At 48.7% G+C, this 20938-nt stretch overlaps 1 protein-coding gene across 50 annotated transcripts in view; it reads right to left on the bottom strand.

The window, feature by feature from the left end:
* LOC139756531 (uncharacterized) overlaps positions 1-20938 on the bottom strand; it is a 143979-nt gene that overhangs the window by 87168 nt on the left and 35873 nt on the right. For 48 of the 50 annotated variants that reach the window (XM_071676027.1, XM_071676028.1, XM_071676042.1 and 45 more), the window contains one exon: positions 12113-12544. The exons of the other annotated variants lie outside the window; for them this stretch is intronic. In XM_071676027.1, coding sequence (XP_071532128.1) covers positions 12113-12544 — 432 coding nt within the window. The remainder of the gene's footprint in view (positions 1-12112; positions 12545-20938) is intronic. 50 annotated transcript variants of the gene reach the window in all.

Here is a 20938-nt window from a genome sequence, read left to right as displayed (position 1 = left end):
CCCGCACCTCTGTACTCTCAGGATTGTAGGTGTTGGAGGCTGAGTACGACGAGTGGGGCCATGTGTACGTCTCCTAAATGTAAACAGGTCAGGATAAGGGTTGCAGTTATGTTCTCAAGGATCATCCTTTTATGCCAGGAAAATATATATATATATATATATATATATATATATATATATATATATATATATATATATATATATATATATATATATATATATATATATATATATATATATATATATATATATATATATATATATATATATATATATATATATATATATATATATATATATATATATATATATATATATATATATATATATATATATATATATATATATATATATATATATATATATATATATATATATATATATATACCTGCACGGAATAGAGTGAATTTGAACGATGTGGTATACTGGGGTCGAGGTGCTGTCATTGGACTGAACCAGGGGATGTGGAACGTCTGGGGTAAAGCATGGAAAGGTGTGTGGGGCCTGGATGTGGATAGGGAGCTGTGGTTTCATTGTATTACACATGACTGCTCGTGTATGGATGTAAGCGGATGTGGCATGTCTTCGTGTGTTTCCTGGCGCCACCTCGATGACGCAGGGGGCGGCGATCAGGTGTGGGGAGAAGAATGTGTTATTTTTTTTTCTTTTCTTTCATGCATTTATGCAGTATCTTGTGGGGCGGATGGCGTCGGGAATGGATGACAGCGAACAAGTGTATATATATATATATATATATATATATATATATATATATATATATATATATATATATATATATATATATATATTATACTAAACGCCATTTCCCGCATTAGCGAGGTAGCGTTAAGAACATAGGATGAGGACTGGGACTTTGAGGGAATATCCTCACCTGGCCCCCTTCTCTGTTTCTTCTTTCGGAAAAAAAAAAAAAAAAAGAGAGAGGTGAGAATTTCCAGCCCCCCGCTCCCTTCCCTTTTAGTCGCCTTCTACGACACCCAGGGAATACGTGGGAAGCATTCTTTCTCCCCTATCCCCAGGGATATATATATATATATATATATATATATATATATATATATATATATATATATATATATATATATATTTTCTTCTTTTCTTTCAAACTATTCGCCATTTCCCGCATTAGCGAGGTAGCGTTAAGAACAGAGGATTGAGCCTAAGAGGGGAAATCTTCACTTCGCCCCCTTCTCTGTTCCTTATGGAAAAGTAAAAACTGAAAGGGAGGATTTCCAGAACCCCCCCCCCCCCCTTTCCTCTTTTAGTCTGGGAATCCGTGGGAAGTGGTCATCAGGAAGTAACATTTGGGTCATCTGATGTGAGGACCCAAGTGACACCTCTTGGTGTGAGGATCCAATTGTCACCTGATGTGAGGACCCAGTCAGCACTTCAGAAACGAAAAAAGTCATAGAATTAGGCTAACTGTCGATTATTGGCAGCCGGTTACAGTCACTACTGCAGACCATCACTGGTGGTTGGATACAGTCACTACTGCAGACCATCACTGGTGGTTGGATACAGTCACTACTGCAGACCATCACTGGTGGTTGGATACAGTCACTACTGCAGACCATCACTGGTGGTTGGATACAGTCACTACGCAGACCATCACTGGTGGTTGGATACAGTCACTACTGCAGACCATCACTGGTGGTTGGTAGTCAGTACTGCAGACCATCACTGGTGGTTGGATACAATCACTACTGCAGACCATCACTGGTGGTTGGTACAGTCAGTACTGCAGACCATCACTGGTGGTTGGTTACAGTCACTACTGCAGACCATCACCGGTGGTTGGATACAATCACTACTGCAGACCATCACTGGTGGTTGGTACAGTCAGTACTGCAGACCATTACTGGTGGCTGGATACAATCACTACTGCAGACCATCACTGGTGGTTGGTACAGTCAGTACTGCAGACCATCAGTTGGTACAGTAAGTACTGCAGACCATTACTGGTGGCTGGATACAGTCACTACTGCAGACCATCACTGGTGGTTGGTACAGTCAGTACTGCAGACCATCACTGGTGGTTGGATACAGTCACTACTGCAGACTATCACTGGTGGTTGGTTACAGTCACTACTGCAGACCATCACTGGTGGTTGGATACAATCACTACTGCAGACCATCACTGGTGGTTGGTACAGTCAGTACTGCAGACCATCACTGGTGGTTGGATACAGTCACTACGCAGACCATCACTGGTGGTTGGATACAGTCACTACTGCAGACTATCACTGGTGGTTGGTTACAGTCACTACTGCAGACCATCACTGGTGGTTGGATACAATCACTACTGCAGACCATCACTGGTGGTTGGTACAGTCAGTACTGCAGACCATCACTGGTGGTTGGATACAGTCACTACTGCAGACCATCACTGGTAGTTGGTACAGTCAGTACTGCAGACCATCACTGGTGGTTGGTTACAATCACTACTGCAGACCATCACCGGTGGTTGGATACAATCACTACTGCAGACCATCACTGGTGGTTGGTACAGTCAGTACTGCAGACCATTACTGGTGGCTGGATACAGTCACTACTGCAAACCATAACTGGTGGTTGGATACAGTCACTACTGCAGACCATCACTGGTGGTTGGTTACAGTCACTAGTGCAAACCATCACTGGTGGTTGGATACAGTCACTACTGCAGACCATCACTGGTGGTTGGATACAGTCACTACTGCAGACCATCACTGGTGGTTGGATACAGTCACTACTGCAGACCATCACTGGTGGTTGGTTACAGTCACTAGTGCAAACCATCACTGGTGGTTGGATACAGTCACTACTGCAGACCATCACTGGTGGTTGGATACAGTCACTACTGCAGACCATCACTGGTGGTTGGATACAGTCACTACTGCAGACCATTACTGGTGGCTGGATACAGTCACTACTGCAGACCATCACTGGTGGTTGGTTACAGTCACTAGTGCAAACCATCACTGGTGGTTGGATACAGTCACTACTGCAGACCATCACTGGTGGTTGGATACAGTCACTACTGCAGACCATCACTGGTGGTTGGTTACAGTCACTAGTGCTAACCATCACTGGTGGTAGGATACAGTCACTACTGCAGACCATCACTGGTGGTTGGATACAGTCACTACTGCAGACCATCACTGGTGGTTGGTTACAGTCACTAGTGCTAACCATCACTGGTGGTTGGATACAGTCACTACTGCAGACCATCACTGGTGGTTGGTTACAGTCACTAGTGCAAACCATCACTGGTGGTTGGATACAGTCACTACTGCAGACCATCACTGGTGGTTGGATACAGTCACTACTGCAGACCATCACTGGTGGTTGGTTACAGTCACTAGTGCTAACCATCACTGGTGGTTGGATACAGTCACTACTGCAGACCATCACTGGTGGTTGGTTACAGTCACTAGTGCAAACCATCACTGGTGGTTGGATACAGTCACTACTGCAGACCATCACTGGTGGTTGGATACAGTCACTACTGCAGACCATCACTGGTGGCTGGAACAGACTTGGCAATCACTGTTGCAGATCTAAACTGATCGTCAGATAGTCACTGCTAGAAGCCATCATTGGAGTTGCCTGCCTTGATTCTTTTTATTATTTGATTATGATTGGCAGAGCATCATTATTTTTCAGTAGATATATTGAGGGAATTGAACCCTTCCTTTAATCTACGTTAAGAAATCAAATTCGATAGACATTATTCTTAAAATATACGAGTTAAGTAAGAAGAGTGTGTGACAGCATGTTGTGGATCTACCATACCTTGTATTAAGCCACTCAACTGAATTTTGAAAAGGTCATGCCACATGATTTATAAAATTTAGGGTATAGAATTTCACACATTCTCTGTTAAACATTCTAATCCAGAGCATTTTGTTTTCATTCTTTTATGGTAATGAATGAAGATTGTATCTTTTTCACTTATCTGCAGATGTCAGTGTTAGTAATTATGATCGATATACATAAAGTTTTCTTATACGACTGAACGACAGTAGTAGTTGTGATTCCAAGCCTTAGAACACGACTCTTGTGGTAGCACCTGGGGACCCGCAGGTGACAGCACCCTGGGACCCTGCAGGTAGCAGCACTTAGGAACCCTGCAGGTGACACCACCCTGGGACACTGCAGGTACACCACCTGGGACCCGCAGGTGACACCACCCTGGGACACTGCAGGTACACCACCCTGGGACACTGCAGGTACACCACCCTGGGACACCGCAGGTGACACCACCCTGGGACACTGCAGGTGACAGCACCTTGGGACCCTGCAGGTGACACCACCCGCGGGACACTGCAGGTACACCACCCTGGGACACTGCAGGTGACACCACCCTGGGACACTGCAGGTGACACCACCCTGGGACACTGCAGGTGACAGCACCTTGGGACCCTGCAGGGGACAACACTTGGGGACCCTACAGATGGCAGCACTTGAGAACCCTGCAGGTGACAACACTTGGGGACCCTACAGATGGCAGCACTTGAGAACCCTGCAGGTGACAACACTTGGGGACCCTACAGATGGCAGCACTTGAGAACCCTGCAGGTGACAACACTTGGGGACCCTACAGATGGCAGCACTTGAGAATCCTGCAGGTGACAACACTTGGGGACCCTACAGATGGCAGCACTTGAGAACCCTGCAGGTGACAACACTTGGGGACCCTACAGATGGCAGCACTTGAGAACCCTGCAGGTGACAACACTTGGGGACCCTACAGATGGCAGCACTTGAGAACCCTGCAGGTGACAACACTTGGGGACCCTACAGATGGCAGCACTTGAAGACCCTGCAGGTGACAACACTTGGGGACCCTACAGATGGCAGCACTTGAAGACCCTGCAGGTCACAGCACCCTGGGACCCTACAGGTACCAGCACATGAGGACCCTGCAGGTCACAGCACTTGGGAACCCTGCTGGTGACAGCACTTGAGAACCCTGCAGGTCACAGCACTAGGGGACCCTGCAAGTGACAACACTTGGGGATCCTGCAGCTGACAGGACTTGGACGCCTTGCAGGTGACAGGACTTAGGGACCCTGCAGGTAACAGCACTTGGTGATCCCATAGGTGACAGCACTTGAGGACCCTGCAGATGACAGCACTTGAGGACCCTGCAGATGACAGCACTTGGAACCCTGTAGGTGACAGCACATGGGGACCCTGCCGTTAATAGCACCCTGGGACCTTGCAGTTGACTGCACTTGGGGACCCCATAGATGACAGCACTTGGGTTCCTGCAGGTGACAGCACTTGGGGACCCTGCAGGTGACAGCACTTGGGGACCCTGCAGGTGACAGCACTTGAGGACCCTTCAGGTGACAGCATTTGAGGACCCTTCAGGTGACAGCATTTGGGGACCCTGCAGGTGACATCACTTGAGCACGCTGCAGGTGACAGCATTTGGGGACCCTGCAGGTGACATCACTTGAGTACGCTGCAGATGACAGCATTTGGGGACCCTGCAGGTGACATCACTTGAGTACGCTGCAGGTGACAGCATTTAGGACCCTGCAGGTGACATCACATGAGTACGCTGCAGGTGACAGCATTTGGGGACCCTGCAGGTGACATCACTTGAGTACGCTGCAGGTGACAGCATTTGGGGACCCTGCCGTTGACAGCACCCTGGGACCCCGCAGGTGACAGCACTTGGGATGGGGATCCCATAGGTGACAGCACTTGGGGATCTGGCACAAGGTGACCGCACTTGGGAACCTGGCACAAGGTGACCGCACTTGGGGACCTGGCACAAGGTGACCGCACTTGGGGACCTGGCACAAGGTGACCGCACTTGGGGACCTGGCACAAGGTGACCGCACTTGATGGGTGACAGCGCTTGAAGACCCTGCAGGTGACAGCATTTGGGGACCCTGCAGTTGACAGTACTTGGGACCCTGTAGGTGACAGCACATGGGGACCCTGTAGGTGACAGCATTTGGGGATCCTGCGGGTGACAGCACCTTAGGACACTAGGGACAGCACTTTGCGAACCCTGCAGATGACAGCACTCGGGGACCCTGCAGGTGACAACATTGGGGACTCTGCGGTTGACGGCACTGAGGACACTGCAGGTAGAAGCACCCTGGGTCACTGCAGGTGACAGCACTTGGGGACCCTGCAGTTGACATCACTGGGAGACTCTGCAGGTGACAGCACCCTGGGACCATACAGGTGACAGCATCTGGGGATCCTGCAAGTGACAGCACTTGGGGACCCTGCAGATGACCGCTTGGGGACCCTGATGGTGACCACTGGGGGACCCTGCAGGTGACAGCACCCTGAGACCCTGCAGATGGCAGCATCCTGGAACCATGCAGGTGACAGCACTTGGGAACCCTGCAGGTGACCACTTAAGGATCCTGCAGGTGACAGCACTGGAGGACCCTGCAGGTGGCATCACCCTGGGACCCTGCAGGTGACAGCACTGGAGGACCCTGCAGGTGGCATCACCCTGGGACCCTGCAGGTGACATCTTTTGGACCCGGCAAGTGACAGCACGTGGGGACCCGGCAAGTGACAGCACTTGTGGACTCTGCAGGTGACAGCAATTGAGGACTCTGCAGGTGACAGCACCCTAAGACCATGAAGGTGAAAGCACTTGGGGACCCTGCAGGTAACAGCACCTGGGGACCCTGCTGGTAACGGCACCTGAGAACCCTGCAGGTGCCAGCCCGTGGGAACCCTGCAAGTGATAGCACTTGGGGACCCCATAGGTGACAACACTTGGGGACCCTGCAGGTGACAGCACTTGAGGACCCTGCTGGTGCCAGCCCCTGGGAACCCTGCTGCTAGTGACAGCACTTGGGGATCCTGTAGGTGACAGTACTTGAGAAGCCTTCAGGTTGCAGTACCTTAGGACCCTGCGGGTGACAGCACTTGGGAACCCTGCAGGTGGCACTACTTGACCTTGCAGGTGACAGCACTTGGGACCCTTCATATGACAGCTCTTTGGGACCTTGTAAGTGAAAGCACTTGGGGACCCTGCAGGTGACAGCACTTTGGACCCTGCAGGTGACAGCACCCTGAGATCCTGAAGGTGACAGGACTTGGGGACCCTGCAGGTGACAGCACTTGAGAAACGTTTAGGTGACTGGACTTGGGGATCCTGCAGGTGACAGCTCTTGGGGACCCTGCAGGTCTCAGCACTCGGGAACCCTGCACTTGGGGATCCCGGTGTTGAAAACACCGTGGGACCCTGTAGGTGGCAGCACTTGGGGACCCCGCAGGTGTCCGCACTTGGGGACCCTGCAGGTGTCAGCATTCGGGAACCCCGCTGGTGTCAGCACTCGGGGACCCCCGCAGGTGTCAGCACTTGGGGACCCTGCAGGTCTCAGCACACGGGAACCCCGCAGGTCTCAGTACTCGGGAACCCCGCAGGTCTCAGCACTTGGGGACCCTGCAAGTGCCAGCACTTGGAGACCCTGCAGGTGGCAGCACTCGGGGACTCTGTAGGTGACAGCACTTGGGGATCCTACAGGTGTCATCACCCGGGGGCTCTGCAGGTGGCAGCGCTTGGGGATCCCGCAGGCGGCAGCATCCGGGGACCTCGCAAGTGACACCGCCTGCAGACCCTGAAGGTGAGGACAATTGGGGACCTGTAGGTGTCAACACCAACACCTAGGGAGCCGTACAAGTGTCCAGCATCCGGGAACCACACAGGTGCTATCACCAGGGGAGAGTCCTTATTTGTCAGCAACCGTAGGATACAGCATGTGTCAGCACACGCAGAACTCCTCAAATGTCAGCAACGGCCGGACACCGTAGGTGTCAAGCACTCGGGAAGCCAGCAAATGTCGGCATCCTGGTGTTGCTGTAAGTCTTAATGCCAAAGAGACCTAGCAGATGTCAGCCATAAGGGGACCCTAAGGTGTCAGCACCTGGGGACCAAGCAGGACAGGGGTTGTCACCTGGTCAAAACAACTGATTATGATCCACTAGTGTTACTGGTTGATGAAGGCGGGATAACGGGTTCCTTCCTTCCCGCTAGTGTTACTGGTTCATGAAGGCAGGATAACAGGTTCCTTCCTTCCCGCTAGTGTTACTGGTTCATGAAGGCAGGATAACAGGTTCCTTCCTTCCCGCTAGTGTTACTGGGTCATGAAGGCAGGATAACAGGTTCCTTCCTTCCCGCTAGTGTTACTGGTTGATGAAGGCAGGATAACAGGTTACTTCCTTCCCGCTAGTGTTACTGGTTCATGAAGGCAGGATAACAAGATCCTTCCTTCCCGCTAGTGTTACTGGTTCATGAAGGCAGGATAACAAGATCCTTCCTTCCCGCTAGTGTTACTGGTTCATGAAGGCAGGATAAGAGGTTCCTTCCTTCCCGCTAGTGTTACTGGTTCATGAAGGCAGGATAACGGGTCCCTTCCTTCCCGCTAGTGTTACTGATTGATGAAGGCAGGATAACAGGTTCCTTCCTTCCCGCTAGTGTTACTGGTTCATGAAGGCAGGATAACATGTTCCTTCCTTCCCGCTAGTGTTACTGGTTGATGAAGGCAGGATAACAGGTTCCTTCCTTCCCGCTAGTGTTACTGGGTCATGAAGGCAGGATAACAGGTTCCTTCCTTCCCGCTAGTGTTACTGGTTCCTGAAGGCAGGATAACAGGTTCCTTCCTTCCCGCTAGTGTTACTGGTTCATGAAGGCAGGATAACAGGTTCCTTCCTTCCCGCTAGTGTTACTGGTTCATGAAGGCAGGATAACAGGTTCCTTCCTTCCCGCTAGTGTTACTGGTTCATGAAGGCAGGATAACAGGTTCCTTCCTTCCCGCCAGGGTTACTGGTTCATGAAGGCAGGATAACAGGTTCCTTTATTCCCGCTTGTGTTACTGGTTCATGAAGGCAAGATAACAGGTTCCTTCATTCTCGCTAGTTTTACTGGTTCATGAAGGCAGGATAACAGGTGGGAGAGTAAGCCAGGGGGAGTGTGGTGGGAGAGTAAGCCCGGGTGAATATGGTGGGAGAGTAATCCAGGAGGACTGTGGCGGGAGAGTAAGCCAGGAGAGTGGTGTGGGACAGTAATCCAGGGGATGTGTGGTGGGAGAGTTAATCAGGAGTGTTGTGGAACAGTAATCCAGGGGATGTGGTAGGAGAGTGAACCAGGAGTGTTGTAGGGCAGTACTCCAAGGGGTGTGGTGGAAGAGTAAGCCAGGGGAGTGTGGAATGAGTGTAAGTCAGGAGGAATGTGGTGGTAGAGTAAGCCAGGGGAGTGTGGTGGGAGAGTAGGCCAGGGGAGCGTGGAAGGAGAGTAAGACAAGGGAATGTGGAGGGAGAGTAAGACGGGGGGGGGGGGGTAGGGATAGAGTAAGCCAGGGGAATGTGGTGGGAGAGTAAACCAGTAGGAATGTGGTGGAAGAGTAAACCACGGGAGTGTGGTGGTAGAGTAAGCCAGGGGAATGTGGTGGAAGAATAAGCCAGAACTGTGGTGGAAGAGGAAGCCAGGAGAGCGTGGTGGAAAAGTAAGATAGGGGTGTGTGGTGTGAGAGTAAGCCAGATTGAGTGTGGTGGGAGAGTAAGCCAGGGGGAGTGTGGTGGGAGAGTAAGCCAGGGAGAGTTTGGTGGGAGAGTAAGCCAGGAGTGTAATGGGAGTAAGCCAGGGCAAATGTGGTGGGAGAGTAAGCCAGGGGGAGTGTGGAGGTAGAGTAAGCCAGAGGAAGTGTAGGGGAAAGTAAGCCAGAAGAGTGTGGTGGGAGAGTAAGCCAGGGGGTGTGTGGTGGAAGAGTGCGCCAGGGGAGTGTGGTGGGAGAGTAAGCCAGAGGGGTGTGGTGGAAGAGTAAGCCAGGATGAATGTGGTGGGAAAGTAAACCAGGGAAGTGTGGTGGGAGAGTAACCCAGGGGAGTGTGATGGACTGTGGTGGAAGAGTAAGTCAGGGGAATGTGGTGGGAGAGTAAGCCAGGGGGAGTCTGTTGGGAAAGTAACCCAGGGGTGTGATGGACTGTGGTGGAAGAGTAAGTCGGGGAACGTGGTGGGAGAGTAAGCCAGGGGGAGTCTGTTGGGAGAGTAAGCCATGGGAGTGTGGCGGGAGAATAAGCCAGGTTGAGTGTGGTGGGAGAGTAAGCCAGGATGAATGTAGTGGGAGTGTAGACCAGGTGTGGAGGGACAGTAAGCCAGGAGGATTGTGGTGGGACAGTAAGCCAGGGGGAATGTGGTGGGAGAGTAAGCCAAGGGAAGTGTGGTGGGAGAGTAAGCCAAGGGAAGTGTGGTGGGAGAGTAAGCCAGGGGAAGTGTGGTGGGAGAGTAAGCCAGGGGGAGTGTGGTGGGAGAGTAAACCAGGGGGAATGTGGTGGGAGAGTAAGCCAGGGGAAGTGTGGTGGGAGAGTAAGCCAAGGTGAGTGTGGCGGGAGAGGAAGCCAGAGGGAGTGTGATGGGAGAGTAAGCCAGGGTGAGTGGTGTGAGAGGAAGCCAGAGGGAGTGTGATGGGAAAGTAAGCCAGGGGGAGTGTGGTGGGGAGTATACCAGAGTGTGTTGGGATAGTAAGACAGGGGGAGGTGGTAGGAGAATAATCCAGGAGGAGTGGTGGGAGAGTGAATCAGTGGGAAAGTAAGCCAGGGAGAATGTGGTGGGGGAGTAAGCCAGGGGGAGTGTGGTGGGAGAGTAAGCCAGGGAGTGTGGTGGGAGAGTAAGCCAGGGAGAGTGTGGGGGAGAGTAAGACGGGGAGTGATGGGAAAGTAAGCCAGGGGAAGTGTGATGGGAGAGTATGTTAGGGACAGTGGTGGGAGAGTAAATCAGGGGCAATGGTGGAAGAGTATGTCAGGGACAGTGGTGGGAGAGTAAATCAGTGGCAGTGGTGGGAGAGTAAGCCAGGGAGAGTGTGGGAGAGTAAGCCATGAGGAGTGTAGTAGGAGAGTAAGCCATGGGAAGTGTGGTTGGAGAGTAAGCCACGGGGAGTGTGGTGGGAGAGTAAGCCATGGGAAGTGTGGTGGGAGAGTAAGCCAGGAAGAGTGTTGGGAGGGTAAGCCAGGAGGATTGTGGTGGGAAAGTAAGCCAGAGTGGGTGTGGTGGGAGAGTAAGCCAGAGTTAGTGTGGTGGGAGAGTACACCAGGGGGAGTGTGGTGGGAGAATAAGCTAGGGGGAGTGGTGGGAGAGTAAGTCACAGTGAGTGTGGTGGGAGAGTAAGCCAGGGTGGGTGTGGTGGGAGAGCAAACAAGAGTGAGTGTGGTGGGAGAGTAGGCCAAAGTGTGGTGGGAAAGTAACCCATAGTGAGTGTGGTGGGAGAATAAGACAGGGGGAGTCTGGTGGAAGTGTAAGCCAGGGGGAGTGATGGGAGAGTGAACCAGGGGGAGTGATGGGAGAGTAAGCCAGGGGGAGTGTGGTGGAGGAGTAAGCCAGGGGGAGTGTGGTGGAGGAGTAAGCCAGGGCCAGTGTGGTGAGAGAGTATGCCAGAGGAGTGTGGTGGGAGAATAAGCCAGTAATTGTAATGGGAGAGTAAGGCAAGGGGAGTGTGGTGGGAGAGTAAGCCAGGGGGAGTGTGGTGGGAGAGTAAGCCAGGGGGAGTGTGGTGGGAGAGTAAGCCAGGGGGAGTGTGGTGGGAGAGTAAGGTAGGGGGAGTGTTGTGGGAGAGTAAGGCAAGTGGAGTGTGGTTTGAGAGTAAGCCATGGGGAGTGTGGTGGGAAAGTAAGCCATAGGAGTGTGGTGGGAAAGTAAGCCAGAGGATGTGGTGGGAGAGTAAGCTACGAAGAGTGTGGTGAGTGAGTAAGCTAGGGGGAGTTTGGTAGGAGAGTGAGGCAAGGGGAGTAGTGGGAGAGTAAGCCAGAGTGAGTGTAGTGGGAGAGTAAGCCAGGGGGAGTGTGGTGGGAGAGTAAGCCAGACGAGTGTGGTGAGAGAGTAATCCAGGGGGTGTATGGTGATGGAGTAAACCAGAGGAGTGTGGCGGGAAAGTAAGGCAAGGGAAGTGTGGAAGGAGAGTAAGCTAGAGTGAGTGTGGTGGGAGAGTAAGTCAGAGTGAGTGTGGTGGGAGAGTAAGCCAGAGGGAGTGGTGGGAGACTAAGCCACTGGGAGTGGTGAGAGAGTAAGCCAAGGGGAGTGGTGTGAGAGTTACCATAGAAGAGTTCAGGGGGGTGATGTTGACAGACTTACGGTGGTCGAGAGGCGGATGGGAGGACTGATAGATCTGGCCAGACGGTTTGGGGACCTGCTTGACGTCCATGGCCTCCAGACTCTACCAGAATATGGACCCAGGCTCGGGTAGTACCAGTAAGTGTACCACGGGGATCTTGTCCTCCTCACCCAGGAAGCCGCAACACTGGGCCTGTGGTATTTGGGCGGTGGGAGGGATCTTGCCCGGGTAGGTTGGTAAGGGGCGCGGGGAGCAGGGTGGGCCTGAATGTGGCTCTGCAGGAAGTTGTATCTGTCCCTGGAGGTGGGCAGGTAACACAGCTGAGTGCCGTGCTCTGGACCGAAGTCGACGCGGTACCAACCCTTACCATACTTATCAGGGTCAGACCACAGCCAGGGAAGACTGGGGCTCCGGCTACGCCGCTCCCTCACGACTTTCTCTGTTTTCGTTGGCTGGACCGAGAGAACCGAGCGAGTCAGCTTATGTTCTTAACCACATCAACATACATCATAATGTTACCTGTTGTATAGTCTGGCTGAACCAAGGGAAACATGTAATGTTATTCCTACTTCAAACACAAATCACTATCTCCTTCCATGAGTACAAAAATTCATATGAAATGTAATGATTATATTATGATTCTAAAAGTGTGGAATTATAAGGTAAACATCCAAGAACAACGAAAATAACTGAAATCTTCTGCAATATATTTTGCATAGTCTAAATATCATTGACGGACCCGTAGTGACACCACAGTCACTATAGGAACCCGTGGTGATGCCACAGTCACTATAGGAACCCATGGGACGCCACAGTCACTACAGGAACCCATGGTGATGCCACAGTCACTACAGGAACCCATGGTGATGCCACAGTCACTATAGGAACCCATGGGACGCCACAGTCACTACAGGAACCCATGGTGATGCCACAGTCACTACAGGAACCCATGGTGATGCCACAGTCACTATAGGAACCCATGGGACGCCACAGTCACTACAGGAACCCATGGTGATGTCACAGTCACTATAGGAACCCATGGGACGCCACAGTCACTACAGGAACCCATGGTGATGCCACAGTCACTGTAGGAACCCATGGTGACACCACAGTCACTACAGGAACCCATGGTGATGCCACAGTCACTACAGGAACCCATGGTGATGCCACAGTCACTGTAGGAACCCATGGTGACACCACAGTCACTACAGGAACCCATGGTGATGCCACAGTCACTACAGGAACCCATGGTGATGCCACAGTCACTGTAGGAACCCATGGTGACACCACAGTCACTACAGGAACCCATGGTGATGCCACAGTCACTACAGGAACCCATGGTGATGCCACAATCACTACAGGAGCCCATGGTGATGCCACAGTCACTGTAGGAACCCAAGGTGATGCCACAGTCACTACAGGAACCCATGGTGATGCCACAGTCTCTGTAGGAACCCAAGGTGATGCCACAGTCACTACAGGAACCCATGGTGATGCCACAGTCACTGTAGGAACCCATGGTGACACCACAGTCACTACAGGAACCCAGGGTGATGCCACAGTCACTGTAGGAACCCAAGGTGATGCCACAGTCACTACAGGAACCCATGGTGATGCCACAGTCACTGTAGGAACCCATGGTGACACCACAGTCACTACAGGAACCCATGGTGATGCCACAATCACTATAGGAACCCGTGGTGGTGCCACAGTCACTGTAGGAACCCGTGGTGATGCCACAGTCACTACAGGAACCCATGGTGATGCCACAATCACTACAGGAGCCCATGGTGATGCCACAGTCACTGTAGGAGCCCATGGTGATGCCACAGTCACTACAGGAACCTATGGTGATGCCATAGTCACTACAGGAACCCATGGTGATGCCACAGTCACTACAGGAACCCAAGGTGATGCCAAAGTCACTACAGGAACCCATGATGACGCCACAGTCACTACAGGAACCCAAGGTGATGCCAAAGTCACTACAGGAACCCATGGTGACGCCACAGTCACTACAGGAACCCAAGGTGATGCCAAAGTCACTACAGGAACCCATGGTGATGCTACAGTCACTACAGGAACCCAAGGTGAGGCCAAAGTCACTACAGGAACCCATGGTGACGCCACAGTCACTACAGGAACCCAAGGTGATGCCAAAGTCACTACAGGAACCCATGGTGACGCCACAGTCACTACGGGGATCCATGGTGATGCCACAGTCACTACAGGAACCTATGGTGATGCCACAATCACTACAGGAGCCCATGGTGATGCCACAGTCACTACAGGAACCCAAGGTGATGCCACAGTCACTACAGGAACCCATGGTGACGCCACAGTCACTACAGGAACCCAAGGTGATGCCAAAGTCACTACAGGAACCCATGGTGATGCTACAGTCACTACCGGAACCCAAGGTGATGCCAAAGTCACTACAGGAACCCATGGTGACGCCACAGTCACTACGGGGATCCATGGTGATGCCACAGTCACTACAGGAACCCGCGGTGACACCACAGTCACTACAGGAACCAAAGGTGACGCCAAAGTCACTACAGGAACCCATGGTGACGCCACAGTCACCATGGGGATCCATGGTGACGCCACAGTCACTACAGGGACGTGTGGTAACACCACAGTCACTACAGGAACCCACGGTGATGCCACAATTACTACAGGGTCCCATGGTGACACCACAGTCACTACAGGGATCCATGGTAACGCCATAGTCACTTCAGGAACCTATGGTGATGCCACAGTCACGACAGGAACCTGCAGTGACGCCACAGTCACTACAGGTACCCTTGCGTCAGTGAGATAGCACCAGAAAAACAGACAAAAAATACCACAGTCGCTCACACTGTCTCTAGCTGTGATGTCTAATGTACTGAAACCACAGCTCCTTATCCACATCCAGGCCCCACAGACCTTTACATAGTTTACCCCAGACATTCCACCTGTCCTGGTTCAATCCATAGACGTGCTAGCACGTCGACCCCAGTATACCACATCGTTCCAGTTCACTCAATTCCTTGAATGGCTCTCACCTCACCCTCACTCCATCCTTCCATATCCAATTTGGTCTCCTGCTTCTCCTTGTTCCCTCCACTACATATATCCTTTTTGTCAACCTTTCCTCACTCATTCTCTCAATTGTCCAAACCAGTTCAACACATCCTCTTCTGCTGTCTCAACCACACTCTTTTTATTTCCTCACACCTCGCTTATCCTTTCAGTACTATGATGAAACCACCTCACACCACATATTGTCCTCAAACATATCATTTCCAACACATCCAGTGTCTTCCACACAACCCTATCTATAGCCCATGCCTTGCAGCCATATTACAATGTTGGAACTATTTATCCGTCAAAACATACCCATATTTTCTTTCCGAGATAACGTTCTCTCTTTCCACACATTCTTCATCACTCCCAAAACCTTCGCCCCCTCCCCCACCGAGTGACTCACTACTTCTTCCATGGTTCCATCTGCCGCTAAGTCCACTCCCAGTTATCTAAAACACTTCACTTCCTCCAGTTTTTCTCCATTCAAACTCAAATCACAACTAACCTGTCCCTCACCCCTGCTGAACCTAATAACCTTGCTTTTATTTGTATCTACTCTCAACTTTCTCCTTTAACACACTTTTCCAAACTCAGTCACCAACTTCTGCAGTTTCTCTCTCGAATCAGCCACCTGTGCTGTATTATCAGCAAACAACAACTGACTCACTCACTTCCTAGGCCCTCTCATCCCCAACATATTGCATACTCGCCCCTCCAAATTATTGCATTTACCTCCCTCACCACCCCATCCATAAGCAAATTAAACAACAATGGGGACATTGCACACCCCTGCCACAGACGACCTTCACTGGGAGCCAATCACTCTCCTCTCTTCCTACTCGTACATATACCTTACACTCTTGATGAAAACTTTTCACTGCTTCTAGCAGCTTACCTCCCACTCATTATACTCTTAAGACCTTCCACAAAGCATCTCTATCAACTCTATCATATGCCTTCTCCAGATCCATAAGTGCTAAACAAATCCACCTGCTTCTCTGAGTATTTCTCACACATTTTTCAAAGCAAACACCTCATCTACACATCCTCCACCACTTCTGAAACCACACTGCTTTTCCCCAATCTGATGCTTTCTACATGCCTTCATCCTCTCAATCAGTACCCTCCTGTACAACTTACCATGTGTACTCAACAAACTTATCCCTCTATAGTTTGAACATTCACTTTTATCCCCTATGCCTTTGTACAATGGCACTATACACACATTCCGCCAACCCTCAGGCACTTCACCATGTGTATGTGTAGGAAGAGAGGAAATTGATTGGTTCTCAGCGACAGGGGTGTGTGATGTCTCCATGGTTTTGTAATTTGTTTATGGATGGGGTTGTTAGGGAAGTGAATGTAAGAGTTTTGGAAAGAGGGGCAAGTATGCAGTCTGTTGTGGATGAGAGAGCTTGGGAAGTGAGTCAGCTGTTGTTCGCTGATGATACATCGCTGGTGGCTGATTCGGGTGAGAAACTGCAGATGCTGGTGACTGAGTTTGGTAGTGTGTGTAAGAAGAAAGCTGAGAGTAAATGTGAATAAGAGCAAGGTTATGAGGTACAGTAGGGTTGAGGGACAAGTCAATTGAGAGGTAAGTTTGAATGGAGAAAAACTGGAGGAAGTGAAGTGTTTTAGATATCTGGGAGTGGATTTGGCAGCAGATGGAACCATGGAAACGGAAGTAAATCATAGGGTGGGGGAAGGGGTGAAAGTTCTGGGAGCGTTGAAAAATGTGTGGAAGTCGAGAACTTTATCTTGGAAAGCAAAAATGGGTATGTCTGAAGGAATAGTGGTTCCAACGATGATATATGGTTGCGAGGCGTGGGCTATAGAGAGAGTTGTGCGTAGGAGGGTGGATGTGCTGGAAAAGAGATGTTTGAGGACAATATGTGGTGTGAGGTGGTTTGATCGAGTACGTAATGAAAGGGTAAGAGAGATGTGTGGTAATAAAAAGAGTGTGGTTGAGAGAGCAGAAGAGGGTGTTTTGAAATGGTTTGGTCACATGGAGAGAATGAGTGGGGAAAGATTGACAAAGAGGATATATGTGTTAGAGGTGAGGGAACGAGAAGTGGGAGACCAAATTGGAGGTGGAAAGATGGAGTGAAAAAGATTTTGAGTGATCGGGGCCTGAACATGCAGAAGGGTGAAAGGCGTGCAAGGAATAGAGTGAATTGGAACAATGTGGTATACCGGTCGACATGCTGTCAATGGATTGAACCAGGGCATGTGAAGCGTCTGGGGTAAACCATGGAAAGTTGTGTGGGGCCTGGATGTGGAAAGGGAGCTGTGTTTTCGGTGCATTATTACATGACAGCTAGAGACTGAGTGTGAACGAATATGGCCTTTGTTGTCTTTTCCTAGCGCTACCTCGTGCACATGCGGGGGGAGGGGGTTGTTATTTCATGTGTGGCGGAGTGGCAACGGGAATGAATAAGGGCAGACAGTATGAATTATGTAGTTGTGTATATAGGTATATGTCTGTGTGTGTATATATATATGTATACGTTGAGATGTATAGGTATGTATATTTGCGTGTGTGGACGTGTATGTATATACATGTGTATGTGGGTGGGTTGGGCCATTCTTTCGTCTGTTTCCTTGCGCTATATATATATATATATATATATATATATATATATATATATATATATATATATATATATATATATATATTGGAAAGGATCTCAATTTTGTGCGTGATCAAGGTATTCCCATGAGTCCACGGGGAAAATGAAACACGATAAGTTCCCGAGTGCACTTTCGTGTAATAATCACATCATCAGGGGAGACACAAGAGAGAAATATAAGTCAGTTGATATACATCGAAGAGACGAAGCTAAGACGCCATTTGGTAAACATGTGATTGTCCAAAACATACAACGAGCGTTCATAAACTTATCATTTCACAAACTTTATCAACAATAAAGTTATTTGATTTGTATAGACCATCACTAATATTAAGATTATAATTCTCTGTGTATTGAATAATGGAAGATTCAACATTTCTCTTGGTGATAGAGTCAGAGTTAATAACTGAGATGGCATTACTCCAGTCAGTACAATGGTCATAGTTTTTAACGATTAAACAAGGCATTTGATTCTTGTCACATTCTTATACTATATTTATGTTGCTTAAGTCTAACAGAAAGATGCTTACCAATCTGACCAACATAGAATTTATCACAATGTCCACAAGGCACTTTATAGATGCATCCAAGAGAATTTCTGGTGAATTTCTGATTAAGATATTCCTTATAGTATTATTGTTGCTAAAGGCAACATTTACATTAAAGGATTTAAGCAACATGGGAAGTAAAGTGAAATTATTATTAAGAGGAAGAACTAAAAGATTCTTGATGTCAATGGGAGGTTTGCGCTCAACTCTATAAAATGATTTCTTTGGTAACTTAAGGGATCTATCAATGAAAGATCTAGGGTACTTTAACTTATATCCAATAGAATATATCTTCTCAAACTCATCATCAATAAACTCTGGACTGCAAATACGTAATGCCCTAAGGAACACAGATTGAAATGATGATAATTTAACTCTGTCATGTTGAGATGAGTAATAATGGATATATGAGCATACATTGGTGGGTTTTCTGTATATGCTAAACTTAAACTTGTTTCCTTGCCTATGAATCATGCAATCTAAAAATGGTAACACACCATTATTTTCATTTTCTACAGTAGATTTGATGGAAGGTACTAAATTGTTAAGTAAGGGGAGAAATATTTGTGAATTTTCATTTGTTGGCCAAACATTAAGAACATCATCTACATACCTAAACCAAATTGCATTAGAAGGTAAGATATCCTTTAATGATTTTGTTTCAAAAAATTCCATATAAAGATTACTTAGTACAGGTGAAAGAGGGTTACCCATTGCCATACCAAATTTTTGAGCATAATAATCTCCATTGAATTGAAATACACAGTCTTTTATACACAATTTTATCAGTTCAATGAAAACAGACTTTGAAACGGATAAATGAATATCATCCAAGATATCAAATAAATATTCTAAAAGGTCGTCAACTGGAACTTTAATAGAAAGTGAGGAAACATCAAAGCTAACTAGTTTGAAATCAAAATTAACATTGATATCATGAACAATATATATATGTTGGGGTGAAGAGAGTGGTGAGAGTAAGTGAGCTTGGGAAGGAGACTTGTGTGAGGAAGTACCAAGAGAGACTGAGTACAGAATGGAAAAAGGTGAGAACAAAGGAGGTAAGGGGAGTGGGGGAGGAATGGGATGTATTTAGGGAAGCAGTGATGGCTTGCGCAAAAGATGCGTGTGGCATGAGAAGCGTGGGAGGTGGGTTGATTAGAAAAGGTAGTGAGTGGTGGGATGAAGAAGTAAGATTGTCAGTGAAAGAGAAGAGAGAGGCATTTGAACGATTTTTGCAGGGAAAAAATGCAAATGAGTGGGAGAGGTATAAAAGAAAGAGAGAGGAGGTCAAGAGAAAGGTGCAAGAGGTGAAAAAGAGGGCAAATGAGAGTTGGGGTGAGAGAGTATCATTAAATTTCAGGGAGAATAAAAAGATGATTTGGAAGGAGGTAAAGAAAGTGCGTAAGACAAGGGAGCAAATGGGAACTTCAGTGAAGGGGGTTAATGGGGAGGTGATAACAAGTAGTGGTGATGTGAGAAGGAGATGGAGTGAGTATTTTGAAGGTTTGCTGAATGTGTTTGATGATAGAGTGGCAGATGTGGGGTGTCTTGGTCGAGGTGGTGTGCAAAGTGAGAGGGTTAGGGAAAGTGATTTGGTAAATAGAGAAGAAGTAGTAAAAGCTTTACGGAAGATGAAAGCCGGCAAAGCAGCAGGTTTGGATGGCATTGCAGTGGAATTTATTAAAAAAAGGGGGTGACTGTATTGGTGACTGGTTGGTAAGGTTATTTAATGTATGTATGATTCATGGTAAGGTGCCTGAGGATTGGCGGAATGCGTGCATAGTGCCATTGTACAAAGGCAAAGGGGATAAGAGTGAGTGCTCCAATTACAGAGGTATAAGTTTGTTGAGTATTCCTGGTAAATTATATGGGAGGGTATTGATTGAGAGGGTGAAGGCATGTACAGAGCATCAGATTGGGGAAGAGCAGTGTGGTTTCAGAAGTGGTAGAGGATGTGTGGATCAGGTGATTGCTTTGAAGAATGTATGCGAGAAATACTTAGAAAAACAAATGGATATGTATGTAGCATTTATGGATCTGGAGAAGGCATATGATAGAGTTGATAGAGATGCTCTGTGGAAGGTATTAAGAATATATGGTGTGGGAGGCAAGTTGTTAGAAGCAGTGTAAAGTTTTTATCGAGGATGTAAGGCATGTGTACGTGTAGGAAGAGAGGAAAGTGATTGGTTCTCAGTGAATGTAGGTTTGCGGCAGGGGTGTGTGATGTCTCCATGCTTGTTTAATTTGGTTATGGATGGGGTTGTTAGGGAGGTGAATGCAAGAGTTTTGGAAAGAGGGGCAAGTATGCAGTCTGTGGATGAGAGAGCTTGGGAAGTGAGTCAGTTGTTGTTCGCTGATGATACAGCGCTGGTGGCTGATTCATGTAAGAAACTGCAGAAGCTGGTGACTGAGTTTGGTAAAGTGTGTGAAAGAAGAAAGTTAAGAGTAAATGTGAATAAGAGCAAGGTTATTAGGTACAGTAGGGTTAAGGGTCAAGTCGATTGGGAGGTAAGTTTGAATGGAGAAAAGCTGGAGGAAGTGAAGTGTTTTAGATATCTGGGAGTGGATCTGGCAGCGGATGGAACCATGGAAG

The sequence above is a fragment of the Panulirus ornatus genome, chromosome 22, assembly GCF_036320965.1.
Source record: "Panulirus ornatus isolate Po-2019 chromosome 22, ASM3632096v1, whole genome shotgun sequence".
In the NCBI taxonomy this organism is placed as follows: domain Eukaryota; kingdom Metazoa; phylum Arthropoda; class Malacostraca; order Decapoda; family Palinuridae; genus Panulirus; species Panulirus ornatus.
The sequence above is the reverse complement of the archived record's forward strand: the minus strand, read 5'-3'. Positions and strand labels throughout refer to the sequence as shown.